Source organism: Falco naumanni, chromosome 15 (genome assembly GCF_017639655.2).
Source record: "Falco naumanni isolate bFalNau1 chromosome 15, bFalNau1.pat, whole genome shotgun sequence".
Taxonomy (NCBI): domain Eukaryota; kingdom Metazoa; phylum Chordata; class Aves; order Falconiformes; family Falconidae; genus Falco; species Falco naumanni.
In genome coordinates this window covers 4,631,199-4,645,541 of record NC_054068.1, presented here as the reverse complement: position 1 = coordinate 4,645,541, position 14,343 = coordinate 4,631,199, and the positions used below count along the sequence as shown (strand labels likewise).

The 14,343-nt window shown below is 37.5% G+C and overlaps 1 protein-coding gene across 2 annotated transcripts in view; it reads left to right on the top strand.

The window, feature by feature from the left end:
• The window catches only part of CDH13 (cadherin 13), a 504,987-nt gene that overhangs the window by 440,083 nt on the left and 50,561 nt on the right, over positions 1-14,343 (top strand). For both annotated transcript variants that reach the window (XM_040614995.1, XM_040614994.1), the window contains exons 9-10: positions 6,868-7,050; positions 8,039-8,292. In XM_040614995.1, the coding sequence (XP_040470929.1) occupies positions 6,868-7,050; positions 8,039-8,292 (437 nt within the window). The remainder of the gene's footprint in view (positions 1-6,867; positions 7,051-8,038; positions 8,293-14,343) is intronic.

Genomic DNA, 14,343 nt, shown 5'->3' with positions numbered 1-14,343 from the left:
GAGAATAGAAATACAACGTCAGCCCTGAATGGGGTTTCAGCACTGCTGTGGGAAAGGAGCAGGAAGGAGAGTTCTTTAAATTCTTTTGTGAATCTTATGGGGATCTTAATCTGTAGATCTTCCAATATTTTCTAAGATTTACAATGTCTGCAAGAGGCATAGAAGAACTTTTCTCATTACCACTCTGGCAGCTTCACAGACAACTCTCACAGCACCCAGCAGATGACCCAGCCATCCGTTTTACCCTGTTATTTTTGCATTCTCTCCTTGTCCTACTCAATCATGAATCCTAATACCTAAAGAATTCTTGAAGGGGTCCCACTGAATCCCAGAGACAGCTTGGCTTTGTCACAATGGAAAACTGCTCACAGAGGGACTTGTACCTGGAACCCTGATTAATATTTTCTTGTTTCTTTGTTGCATTACTAGTAGTCCTTGGCAGTACTTTTCCAAGCAGACTGATGAGCAGCAAAACGAGATAGTCATGTTGAAACTTGACTTTTTTTGATCATTTGTGATTAATACCAGTGATATCCAGCATCTTTATGTTTTTCAATGAAAAGGCACACACATGGAGCCTGCAGAAATTGTAACCATGTTACAGGGAGCAGAACTTAATGTTTGGCCTTCCTTTTAGCTAACTAATCTTTTGGATTTGTTGCTGTTGTTGCAAACGACAGCACCAAGTAGACAAAAATATTCATTAAGTCTTTTGTTGTTAAGCGGTACTTTTATTTTTGTAAAGTAGCTGGAGTGTGTCTTGAAAGATCACAAGGCATTTACAACACATAGCCTGTGAAAACAATTCAAAAGTAAAAAGTGAAAATGCATCTAAAATTATTATGGTCAATTTCATATATTCAGAAAGATTTTTCCTAAGCAACAATTGAATTCTTTCTGTAATTTCATCAGGGAAATGGAAGAATATTACGTACTTAGAAAAAATATAGAATAAAATGAAAGAAACACTTTAAGTTAAGAATTAATATAATGCCTAGGAGCCAGCATTATGGCAGTAAGACAATGACAATTACTAAAGACTGTTTAGGTGACTCATAGCTTTAATTTGTGTTTTACATCTAGTTTACACCATCAAATCCTTGTCATGCTATGATAATGCTTTATATTTTTACATAGTATCTTTCATCTAAATGGCTTCCAAAGTGCTTCATATGTTGCTTCATGTACACCTTACATCAGCTGAATCCATTACGTTAATACAGCTTTCTCTATAGTGAAATACAGCAGCTATTCCTGTCCATATAGTAAAGGCTAAGCACAGTTTTAAGAGGAAAAATACCTTCAAAATCTGTAGAAAACATTAGGGTGAATGTAATACCAAGTTACAATTTGCCCTGCCCACAAAATTGGCAATTACATTGCTCACGTGGAAAATTTGGATAAACTGATGTTGCTCAGCTCCCCTGTTTTCAGCCCGCCCCGGGGCCCCCGAAAGCAGGGCAGCACGTTTGGTGATGGTGCCAAGATGAAAGGTGACTGAAGAACCATCAGTATCACTTTGTTCAGTGCACAGATGTTACACTAAATAGCTCCACCTAGTACTTCACCTGCCCAGTTCGTGAAGTCTGATGAGCTTCTAGTGCCAGGCTGCTTGGTTTGTGGTTAGTGCTTGAGCTGGGCTTCGTATCCCAGTGAATTCCACAAGAAATGTCCATTACTGACATTTAGGAGGTTCTTATTCCTCATTGCTTGAGAGTATGAACCCTTGTGATCACATTGAAAATTCATTTTTCCTTGGAGATATTCCAGATACAGAGCTATGGAAAATACATTGTTTCCTTAGCAAATAAATACTGGCCACTCAAGTGCACACATACCGAATGACAGCGTGTAAAGTAGAAGACACAGACAAAGAGCAAACAGATTGCAAGAGATTGTGTAAGCTTGTCTTCATATTTTCAAGAAAGTATGTAGGAAAAATACAGTTGCAAGAGAAGTGGCCTTCAGTGGAGGAGGACAAATACAATAATACAGTTTCCCTGGGGAATTTCTAATAGAGACATCTGAATTAATACATCCCATTATTTTTTATCTGTTATGATATAAATGAGGAAACAAACACGTGATAGGAGCACAGAATACCTTCAACTGGAATATCACCCTGATAAATGCAAACTGACATGCAGTTTTAATTTGTTTGTTCTTGACTGGGAATCACAGCACGCAGAATCTTAATGAGTCATGGGGTAGTGATCACCAACCCCAGGCACGTTGATCTTGCGCTGTGTTTGCTGCTTGTGGCAGCTCTTTAATTTGGGTATATCGGTACCCACTCTGAGACAGTTTTTGGTGGTTTCATAAAGGTATTAAGGTTAGTACTGCATGCTCATGCTGTTGCTGGACAGTAGGCATACAGCTGATTCTGGGGCAGTTCAGTTCATTTGTTACCCTGTGCTCTGAGAAGCCAGTAAATAAAATCTCACTTACTACAGAAGCCTTAAATAAGGCTGTCGGATAAGAATTCAATTTTCATACAGGTTAGGTGCTATTTCTAGCGGGGGTTTGAGGCTAAGAATAGGGTTAGTGCCTGGATTTTCAAGTGACAACATTTTGCAAAGTGATCTTTTCACATCTCTGCCCCATGGCAGAAATCTGACAAGACTGTTTTTTTCTTGAGACCGCACAGAACCACTTTGCTGTTTAGTGGGAGCTGTCACTGCCGTGTCCCACCAGTTCACCGCAGACCTCAGTGTGGAGGAGGATTTGGCTCAGTGTTATATTCTGGGTCTGCCAGGGAACAGCTACTAAGATGAAGCTGTTGTTCAATTAAGTTTGTTTCCCCATTTCTCCCTGTAGCTAGCCTTTTAGCAGGCCTAATTATTCTCACTAGATACCTGCCATCTTGAATTTCCTATACTCAGTAAAAGAAAATTCCTGCCAGCTTGGAATCATAATTTTTCATTTTGTCTTCTCAAGCTCTGCACGCAGTTTAGGAGCAGGCTTGCAATATCCAGGGGAGGGAGGAGCAGAGTTTGACTGCTGGACTGAGAATATCCCTTCCGCTCAGAGCCGTCCCAGGCGCTGTTACGCAGGCTGTACTCTAGCAGTGTTCTCAACAGCACTTGTTTCCTCGCCATCCCTTTACTGACTTCATTGCAAGAAATACGAGCTGCTTGCTTTCACTGTCAGGGACCTCCGTGCCTAGCGGAACCGCCTTTGCCAGCTCTCACAAGAACATCCAGTGGTCAATATCTACTTCCCATCAGTCCATCATGGTGGCAAACGTTGCTCATTCGTTATATTTTCAAGTCTATTTGTGCTTCCTCACAAGCTGCCTTCATACTCTTGGAGGATCTCTTCATCTACATCTGTCATTGTATTTCCTCAGTGTGTTTCAGTTACACATTAAAAGTCTCATTTGTCTACAAAACCCAGATGATCAAGCACAGACTGCTGGCTGCTGTTTACTCTGTTTCCTTCTAAGTTGTTATCAGTCTGTTGTCTGTTCTTCTGTGTTTTTTCCAGAAGCTTTTGGGTGCAGAAAAGGATAATAAGGTCTTTTTTTTTCCCTTACGTTTATAAATAAATATGACAATTACTAAAATTTCCAGGCTGTATGCATGATAAACACAAGAAATGACAATATGGCATAGCACTCCACAGAACAAGTTAACCTTACATATTCAAATGCCTCAGTGGCAGTAAATGAACATAGCTCCTTCTAGCCATCTAACTTACTATTTTTAATATGGGTGCAGATGATAGCAGTTTAAATAAAGTACTGAACTCATCTATTTTATTGTTAATTTATAGTGGTGCTTAGGGGATGTGCAGATATTTAAAAAGAGTGAAATCAATTAACTTGTGATCCAATTAGTTGTGTTAGCCACTGTGGGGTTTTATTTTAGAGCACTGGATCAGACTCTCTCAGTTAAGCACCACACTTTGAGAATGTAAACCTTTTATTTTGAAATATGATGAACTTGTGGTTATCTTTTCTCTATTTCCAAATGTAATTCCTATTTTTGTCCTTTCATAGTTTTTTTAAATTCCTGTACTTTATCGTTGAAAGGGATCCAGTATAAATGTAACAGATTTTTCTAGATACTGGGAAGGCTATTTTTGATATAAAGTCTATTCTTTATATAAAGGTGGCTGAACAGGAAGAAGGGCTCAACTTTTAGATAATATACACGATATTTCACTATTTCACAGTCAGTATTTATCTTTTGCAATCACAAATCTGTGATTTATTACAGCTTTCACGTTATAAATTTAGAGTAGATCCATGTGACAGCTTCTGTGATTTGATCACTCCACTTTTTCACCCATCTCGAACATATTTTAGTCTAATGTTCCAGACAGCTTCAAAACACCCTCTGTGTTTATAGGGTCATTTCTAAAATGCAAGGAATGCTAGGGGGGTGTGCACCACTACTCTTGGTGTTACTTGGCTTGGCACAGCCTTTGCCTGTAGACGTTGTCGTTCCCTTGATCTGCAGGTGCCAGCAGCTCTGCAGTTTTATACCCCCAGCAAGTCTATGTCCCCTTTCTGCCCTAGCTCACTGCAATCGAAGCTACTGAGAGCCCTTCCTAAATAAGGAGAAAATAGGAATGCAGAGGAAAGCCGACCCTAGCTGAGATATCCTTGAATTAGGTATCCTTAAAGTGATAGTCAGTATTTTCTGAACTAGCTGGCGCATCATGGCAACCTTTCCTATCATAGTCTGGCAGTGGTGGCGTAAGCATAATTAATTTATCTCACCGGCTTCACAATTATGTATCTGAATAAAATAGTCACATCTTGAAACATTTTTTTTCCCAACAGGTGTTACTGTTCCCAAGGTGATCCAGGGAGTATTGAACACTTAATTGAATCAGACTAGTGGATTAAGGAAAAGATTTTTCAGAAGGATCAATATGAATTAGGAGCAGATGCCAAGTCAAATCTAAGGGTTAGATTCTTTAGGACAGGGTTCCTTGAAATCCAGTCACCTTTTTACATAGCTCGATAGGAATTGTTTGGTACTGAACACTTGCTGGAAAAAATTCTCGCCTTTATGGTTCTGGTCATCCTCTAGCTGAGACAATATGAAGTAACACAAAAATATCAATCGGGCTAATCACTTATTTTCAGTTACAGTAAGAGGTGTCCAAGTGTGCTTTCCAGTGGCAGCATTTTGCTGAGCAGGAAGGAACACAATCTTGGTAATCATTCCTGTGTTATTTCTAAGATTCTTCATAGAGCTTTTTTTGTTTGTTTTATAGCAAGCAAAAATATTGTTATATTCTCATTTAGAGTTAATTAGATTGTCAATGAACTTAATAATCTGTTGGAAACAAAGCTCAATCACATCCTGTCACATATTAACTTTCAAAATCAAAATAATCTTTACATTTCTTCCTTAAATACACTAAAGAAGGTAGAAATAGCCAATCATTAATGTCACCCTTTAATAAAATCAGGTTTGAGGTTGGAAAGCTTGAACTGAATGCCTACATTCAAACAGCTAAATTGAAAAATGGTTTGGAAACATAAATCTTTTGGAAGAAATGAAAACAAAGATAACTGAATGCAGGAAAAGACATAGTTGTCTCCGCTGTATTTTACTATGAGGAAATCCATTTTACCTGCTATTTGTCCAGATTGTGAAATCTATATATTAATAAAATGCCATTTTCTGGATTCAGTAGTCTCACAAAATCTTCTGTAGTGTTATGGCTTCATGTGGTCTGTAAGGCAGAGCAGAAGACATTTAGTCTATTCAGGTCTTGAAGCCACCTGGGTGATTTTTGCCCTTGAGTGATATATTGTCACCGCATGATGTATCTTTTAAGCAGTGCACGTACAGCAAAGCCTATTTGTGTCATTAAAGTTTGTAATTTCAGACTTTTCAAAGCTTAATCCCTAGAAATGCTAAGATTTTGTAATGATCTACAGTGGTGCTGCTGATGTTCAGCACTTCTCAGGATTAGGTATGTTATCATTCTGGTTTATCCACCTATAAAGCAGGTATTATCGCTCTTATATACAGTGCTTTTAGCACGTCAGCCTCAAGTACTTGAAAGGTGAGGAGCGTTATTAAGTCTGACCCTTACAAGCTTTTCCAATGGTTTGCTTAATATTTTTCCTACATAAGTAAGATTGTTGTTATACACTGTTTGTCCGGATAGTAAATTAGAATTTTCTCACAGGGTTTGGCTGGCTGAATAGTACAGCAATGCAACAAACTTCACAAGGTCATAAAAAATTCTTCCACTGGAAAAAGAAGCTAACATTGACTTTTAGTTATGCAGACAAAGTGGTAGCATGAGGTCCAATTATTTTTGAGCATGTTAGAGCAATCCCTCAAAAAAATGGTATGGGAACACTTTTTGTGAAAAATATTTCATGTATTGGTAACAGTATAGTGAAAAATTATTATGGGTGGAGTAATTTATGAAAATAATAGTCTGAAATGCAAAACTGGATTATATTTAAATAATAGTACATTCAAGGGCAAGAATGGGCTATGTTAGTCAGCATATCTTCTGCTTCGCTATCAGTATAGTTCCCTTTCTGATAGCACGTGCACCTACGCAACACTATATATTTCCAAGATTCACTTTTCCAGTATTACAAGATGGACTGTTGTCTTGTGATCAGAATCTTTCACAACTTGATTCCTATCACATTGCTGCTTATCTGCCATCTATTAAATGAAGAGCAGCTGTAATGTGTTACCTTATATTTCATGAGTGAGAATGTATTATTTAGACCCTATAACGTTCAGTTTCAATCAAGGATTACATCTTTCTCCTGTTGTCATAAATAATTAATGCTGGCTTGGATATTTTGTGTGTGTGTATGTGGTCATTAATTGAAAATAGTAACAATTTTCTCTATGTATTTTTTTTTTTTCCTAGTTTCAAGCCACAGTGAAGGAGGGAGTCACAGGTGTAATAGTAAACTTGACCGTTGGTGACAGAGATGACCCAGCGACTGGAGCATGGAGAGCTGTCTACACCATTATTAATGGAAATCCAGGGCAGAGTTTTGAAATCCATACCAATCCCCAGACTAATGAGGGAATGCTCTCTGTTGTCAAAGTAAGAACAATTTGCTGTTGTACTGCATTATTGCTGTAAGGTCCACCCACTGGATATAGTGCATAAGCAAAAGCACAGCAAGGATAATTAACTCAAAAATATGTAGTTGGCTACCAGCCCTTGCCCCAAAAAATATGTATAACCCCTTCCTCGGTCACAGTAACCTTACTTCTTTAGTTATAAGGACCTGCCTGTTGCTAAATATATCACCACTGTGCTTAAATAACAGCTAATTTTGCAGTAAGTGTCAAAATTAATAGTGAGACTTCACAAAAAGTTTTGTTTGTGGCTAGGGGTCATTTGAATTCAAGGGCCACATTTTGTTCTCAGTTAGAGAACACAGCTGCAAATACCAGGGAAGTAAGGGACGTGGCTTCGGACTGAACTGGAGAGCCATCTTTGGCCCCACATTTCTGAAGTCTCACGAAAAATTTTCTTGCCTACCTTTGTATGAAGATAATCCTATATCTCATACTTAAAGAAAGAAAGAAAATAGCCCTGGTTGCTGCCTGTACCAGAATTTTCTCTGACTTCAGAAGAATCATTTTCAATTCTTAAGACAAATGGCATGTATTTCCATGGTAATGCTTTTAATTTCAAGGTAGGAGTTGAGAAAATAACTTCATGTCACTTATCATAAGTAGCTACTAAGTATTACTGATTTGTTTGCTAAATGTATACTACATCATAAATAAGCATGTATACATTAGAATTAAATTATATGTGTGAGGTATGGCAAAAAAGTATATGTCCTTGGATAAAGGGATGTCTCCATCCTTCGTTAAGTCCATTACGTTCATTATCTTCAATGCACTCTATAACTACCACTGTGTCTAATGCTGAACTCTGACCAAGTACCAGATGCGAGGAATGCTGTTGTCCCTGCCTGGGTGATTGTGTCTTCCCTGAGTTTGCAATGGGGTACAAGGAAAAAGTGTTAAGTACTGTCTTTGCACCTTGCACTCTGGTTTTATAATGTGTTTTACAGCCTTTAGACTATGAGATTTCGGCATTTCACACGCTGCTGATCAAAGTAGAAAACGAGGACCCTCTGATTCCAGACATAGCCTATGGCCCCAGCTCCACGGCAACAGTTCAGATCACTGTTGAAGACGTGAATGAAGGTCCACTTTTCCACCCAAACCCAATGACAGTGACAAAACAAGAAAACATCCCCATTGGCAGTGTCGTGCTAACAGTAAATGCCACTGATCCAGATACTTTGCAACATCAGACTATCAGGTGAGTACAGTACCCTCTAATTTTCGTCTATCAGAAAGTATGTCTTTTGTGCCCAATAATTTGCCTGTGAGTACAGAATTAAATTGAAGTTGTTTGGGCCCTACATAATAAGTGCCAATTTACTTGTTTTTCCCACTGCAGTGAAGATATTGAGTATGGTGAAAGCAAAGAACCACATTAGACAGAGGACAGTAGTTTTCCAGGCTCTGAGATTACTGCAGTAGAATGCTCGCGTGCCACAAGCAATAGACGTAGCTGCACATAGTCTTTCAAAATCACTTTTCCCCTGCTTGTTTATTCCTCTTCCTTCATGAGAGCCAGAGAAAAATGCGTAAAAATTGATAATGTGTATAGAAATAATTTACCTGGTTTACATATGGTTTAAGTCAGTTTATGATGTCTCTCTGTGAAATAATGACCGTCCATTCGTGTTCAAGGGCTGAGTAAGATTTCCCAGTGAAGCACTAAAGTTACAGTAAACTAAGACTTGGATTTGCTCTGATAGATGAAAGTAAATTATTATTTCTGTGGTATGACAATATAATCCCATATGTGTGCCATGGTGCAAGGACTATGAAGTGGTGCCATCATCTTATACGTTAATCTACCTGGTCTGGTCTTTTGTTTTTAGATTTGTTGAAAAATGAAAGATCGACTCCTTTCTTCTCTCCTACTAAATTGACTTTGCAGAATGCTTTTCTCAGCGTTTGAGAATTGCAGGTTAGGCATTGTGTTTAATTTTTTGTTCTTACTTGTGAGTCTAATTTCCCCTAGATATCAATGTATATAAAAAGGGCATAAACATCTCTGTGAGAATGACTTCAAAGTGTAACCTGAACAATGTGCACTGTCAATCTATACCATAGACATAGATTTCTCTGCTATCAGGATTATTTAGCAGTGATTGTGCACTTCTTAAAGAAGTTTTGACATATGTACAGTTCTACAATAAAAGAAAGCTACTGATCTTGGAGATGTTCTCTGTCAGTAGCAAGTGTTGGTAAGCATGCCATTGCAAAGCCCCGTGCTGACAGCCGTGGATTCGAATGGTGAGATGAATTTAAGCAGGCAAGCCTGCTCATCTCCAGGGAAGGGGGAAAAAGGCGAGGCAGATAATTAAAAGTTCCAATTCTCTGCATCATCTAAGAAATACCTAGTTAATGGAGTATGAATATTTCAGGTTTTCTCTATCAAAAACACCTCTGATTTCTGCCATTAAAATATCTTAGCGTATGTCGTTCCCCTTGTTTTCTAAATTTATTTATTTGCAGAATGCGTTTTGATTCCTAATTTTAGTTTTTGCTCCAAAGATTCCTTATTTCATTCACTGTGGTCATACAGATTTGTGTCTATGGGTGGCAAACCTGTGGAATTTCTATTGCTTGTCAGATGCAGCAATATCACCTTCATAAGCATTACTCAGAATCTGGACTGTGTAGGGAAAAGATATTGATCCCCAGTTGGATTGGGACTGACTTTAAGAAACATAGTTGTTGAAGTTCTGCATATATCTGTGTATTTTCATGGAAGGAAAGTCATATTAATTAATGTAACAGTTGATATTTTTTTTATGCTAGAAAAGCCAAGAAAGTATAAAGATTTGGTTATCAAAACCAACAATCCAAAAACTATTATCTGAATTTTTCTCCTTGACCTGCTTACTGATTTTGCTGAATTTCTCTGAACTATGTTGCCATTAAAATTATAGGACATAACCAATGAGTCACTGAGAACTCGAACCTGGCTTTAAGTATTGTGTGTAACCAGTTAGGTAACATTAACGTTTTTTGAGTCTACCCCATCTCACAGCTGGCTGCAAAGGAACTCTCAAATCTTGACTGTAACTAGGTCGTAATCTAAATAGAATTTTCCCAGTTGTTTTACCGTACCTGGATGGCCAAAACCTGGAAGGTTTTTAGCCAAAAGCAAGACTATGTTTTTTCTTACTCTCCATGTGCAGGAAAGAGCAGAAATAAGCTAGACTGGCTTGGGAATGGGGCATGATCATATACAGCAACTATGTAGAAGGAAGCGGCTGTATAAGTTAGAAGAAAATAATGCAAATATACTGAAAATCTGGGAAATGGTGGAATGATTCACAAAGGGCTGATGTGACTACCTGTATGTCCTTTTGCTAAAACAACAGGAAAGCATAAAATAGCATTTTTAAAAGATACTTTTAACACTGGCAGGTATTATTGAAACACATAGCTACTAGCCGTGAAAAGAAGACTAGTATATGAGAACAGCATCTGCAATTAAGGGTAGTGTAAAAATGCATGTATAAAGGCAACAGCTACTCGCTAGTTTGGGTCTGGCCAAAATGTTTTCCAACAAGTATCTACAGACAGGCATGTTTAGAATTTGGGTCTAGGTCCAGGACTTCATATTTATAGAGAGTATATATCAAACAGCATGGTTTTCAGACCGTGCTGCTATAGATCATCAGAATCCTTACTATGATTATATAGGTAAAATAAAGGCTAAGCAGGCACGATACAGACTGTTGAATGAGCTATTACACTAAATAACAATGACCACAGGCAAGCAATGTTTTGTGTCTGCAAGAAGCAATAAATTTGTATTGTGTGCTGTGTGAACAATATGCATCACCCCCAATAAATTATGTATCTGTTGAAAATGTGCAGGTGAATGCAAACAAACAGAGAATTAGTAATGTTACTTTTTTATTATTATTTTCAACCTATAACAACTGAGATATGCCTAACTGCAGGGAGATATTTTTAGTTATTTTTCTATATAAAACTTGTAGGGTGAGCTGATGATTATTTGTAATCAGGAAATTCAGTTACTAGATATAACATCATAAATGCATTTCAAGAACCATGAATAGTATATAGAAACCATTTGTGCCATTGTCCACATCTAGACTGAATTTATTCTTTGAACATTGCATATCTGAATCAGATTCAAATTACTTATCTCTCTGAAAAACATGGCTTACTTTGTAAAAATTCCTAAAGGCAGCTGTACTTTTGAAGCAATTTTCTTTCTTATTCTTCAGCTTGAAGTGTTTTTGCAGACTGAGAAAGAATTTCATTTAAAAGCTCAAACAAGCTGGCAAAATGTATTACACTGAAAAAAATATGACTCCAAGTATTTGTAAGACTCAAAAGCACATACCTTGAGCTCTAGCTATTTGTCTGCACACGATTAGCAGTGAACTTTCATGGTGTCAGCTCTTCTCTGATCTACTGACGTTAACATTTCAAAGAAACTCAAGGCAGAGGTAGAAACATCATCCTGGAAACAAGAACTGCATGCTCATATTGACCAGCTAAATAATGTAAGCATCAAGTTTAATCTTACTCTAAAACATACCCCTTTAAAACTTGGTTAACACCGACTTTCACAGCTATACCTACATCTATAATTTCCTGTGAAAATTCTGTGAGGATAGTGAGCTTTGGACTATGGATGTTGTAAAAGGGAAGGAGCAGACAGAACCTGTAATTTTTCATGAGCACACCCCGTTGGGTGGACAATAATGTTTGTTCTGCTGTGATCACTCCCAGAAAGAAAAGGAACCTGTTTGAGTTGGATCACATTTCTTAGATTCATTAACCTATTTTTTAAAAAAAGTATTTAATTCCCTCTACAGATTCAAACTTTTTTAGAATTAAAAAATGAAAGAAATCCAGCAGGCCTCATTTTAATTATAACCCACCAATTTATTAATAGAACAGTAATGAAGTTTCTGAAATTTGATTTCTTAATCAGGGATCATTGTTATTTTTGTGCCAGATTTAAGAGTTTAATTTTGGGTGCTTCTTCTCAACCTCTGAAATTTTAATCAGAAGTTTCAAGTGTACATGTCAATGAAAAGTTAAAGGCCAAATTTAATAACATTTCCTACCTTGGGAAATTAAAAGAACCTCACTCTCTGAAATCCATTATTAACAGTAGATCTTAATTAAACACAGTTACAGTCCTCGGTATTTGTATGAAGGGACTGGTTTCAGTATTTTTCCCTTTCTTGGATTCAACAAGTCCAGGGTATTCAATAGTTAGACTTTTAAGTACATGTAAATAAGTTGTTTACTGCAGTGTATTTGTAATTTTTAATTAAAGCAACATTGTTCTGTGGTTTCATGGTTTATCATGGCAATATATTTTTATTACCTACTGTGCTCTTGGATTTTGAATTATTTATGTAAATACATTATTGCAATATTTATTCTCAGTAAGCAATGTGACTCAATGCTTCAAAAATATCTTCACAAGAAAAGTTTATTATAGCTCTAAAGCATATCTAATTTACTAAGTAGAATTAAAATGCAGTATTTGAAGCTGGAGAACTTAGAAACAGAACCCAAACTGCAGTGAGTTTCATGGGAATATGAAAGTGCCAAAAGTGGCATGGAAGCAATATATGCAAATAAGTTATATACTTGTCTATGTGTGTGTAATTTATCTGCACCTGAATCCTGCTACCCCACGTAGCTGTGGTTTCTGGAAGCATAGGTACATTGTCTTAGTGGTGAAGTCTCATCTATAGAATGTCAGTTTTTTGCTCAGAAGTTGACATCCTTTTATTCGATTCTAGTCTCCTTCTATCACCATATAATTAATTTAGTGGAATTACACAAATATGAAACCAGTAGACCTCCATTTGTTTGAGATAAATCATTTCAGATTAGAATAGCCTGTGCTGGATCCAGCTGCCCAGCTGCTCGTTGAACCCACAGCCTGGACGTTCGACTAAGTAACATGCTGTTGTACCGGTTGTGAATGCGATAGCTCTGCTAGTCTGGAAATGGGAGCAAAGTCATATTTATTATTGTCATCATTTCCAAATAACAGCTGCTGGTCTGCCTGAAAGGTGGATAGTCTCTGTTTCTCTCTACATAAAGTGCATTTTTCTATAGCGTAAGCTACATGTATATAATAATGAGGCTTCATCCTTGGCCATGGGGATGGGTCAGGCTGGACCTAACAGACACTGAATTAAAAGAGATGGTGTTCATTTATTTTTCATTTCACCAAGAGCCACTGGATAATGGGATGGCCATTGCCTTTGGGACTGGGGACTTTTACTACTGGGCCACATTTTGCATGAGATCGCAGCATCGTAACTTTGAGGTCAGTGCCTATAGAGTTGGTGGAAGTTGGTGGAAACTTTCCAGACTCTTAATGGTGGAAACTATGATCTGCATGTTCTTTGTCAAAAAACTGACTGCCTAAAATTCTGTAAAATAGTGCTGAAATGGCACTGAAGTAGGATTTATAATTCAGTGAGTTTCTTACAGATCTCAAAATACTTGAGAAAACTGGAGAACTCACTGGAAAAAGCAAGTTTATTTCTGTTACTTCTCTTTGTTGCTAATCACCACCATTACATGTAGGGAATATATAAGCCATGAATTGGAAAGACAATTCAAAAAACCTTTTTCATGTCTCTTGCCAGGATTTTTTCAGAGATCTCGACCCCCCTCTGAACAAGGATGAGGCTTCAAATCACATTCTTCACAAACACTTAAGGGATCAGATTTGCATGCTTAGTTGCACATTAAGTCTTTTTAAAGCACTTTTGTTGCAGGTGGAGGTCGATAAACTTGCTTTTTGGGATACGCTACAATCACTTACAGAACTACTGTATAATGAGAGAGGGATAGAACGCCTTAAAGAGTGAACGCTTATGAAGTAACACACTTAGTCATTGTTAAGTATGTCTCCTAGAGTCTGAAAGACTTCTCTTTGATACCCAACCACGGGAGATTTCTTTTCCTTGTGCAGACAGAAGAATAGTTCTATTGCCATAAAATGAATGGCTGGGCTATGCTCTCAGCAAGCAGCACCAGAGTTTTTCACTGTAAGTTACACCCAAGAGCATCTCAAGTTGGCTCTGTAGTTTTATTTATGGCCCGCCTGAAACCGGCCACTGGGAATTTGTAACACATCTCTAGAACTGAAGTTGCTGTATGTTGGACAGTGCATTGTTTTTCTTTACCTTTCTTTTTTTTTAAGTTAGAAAGAACGCCAGGTAGAGAGGGAATCTGCTTGAATCAAAAAGTTTTTCCTCTTCTGTCT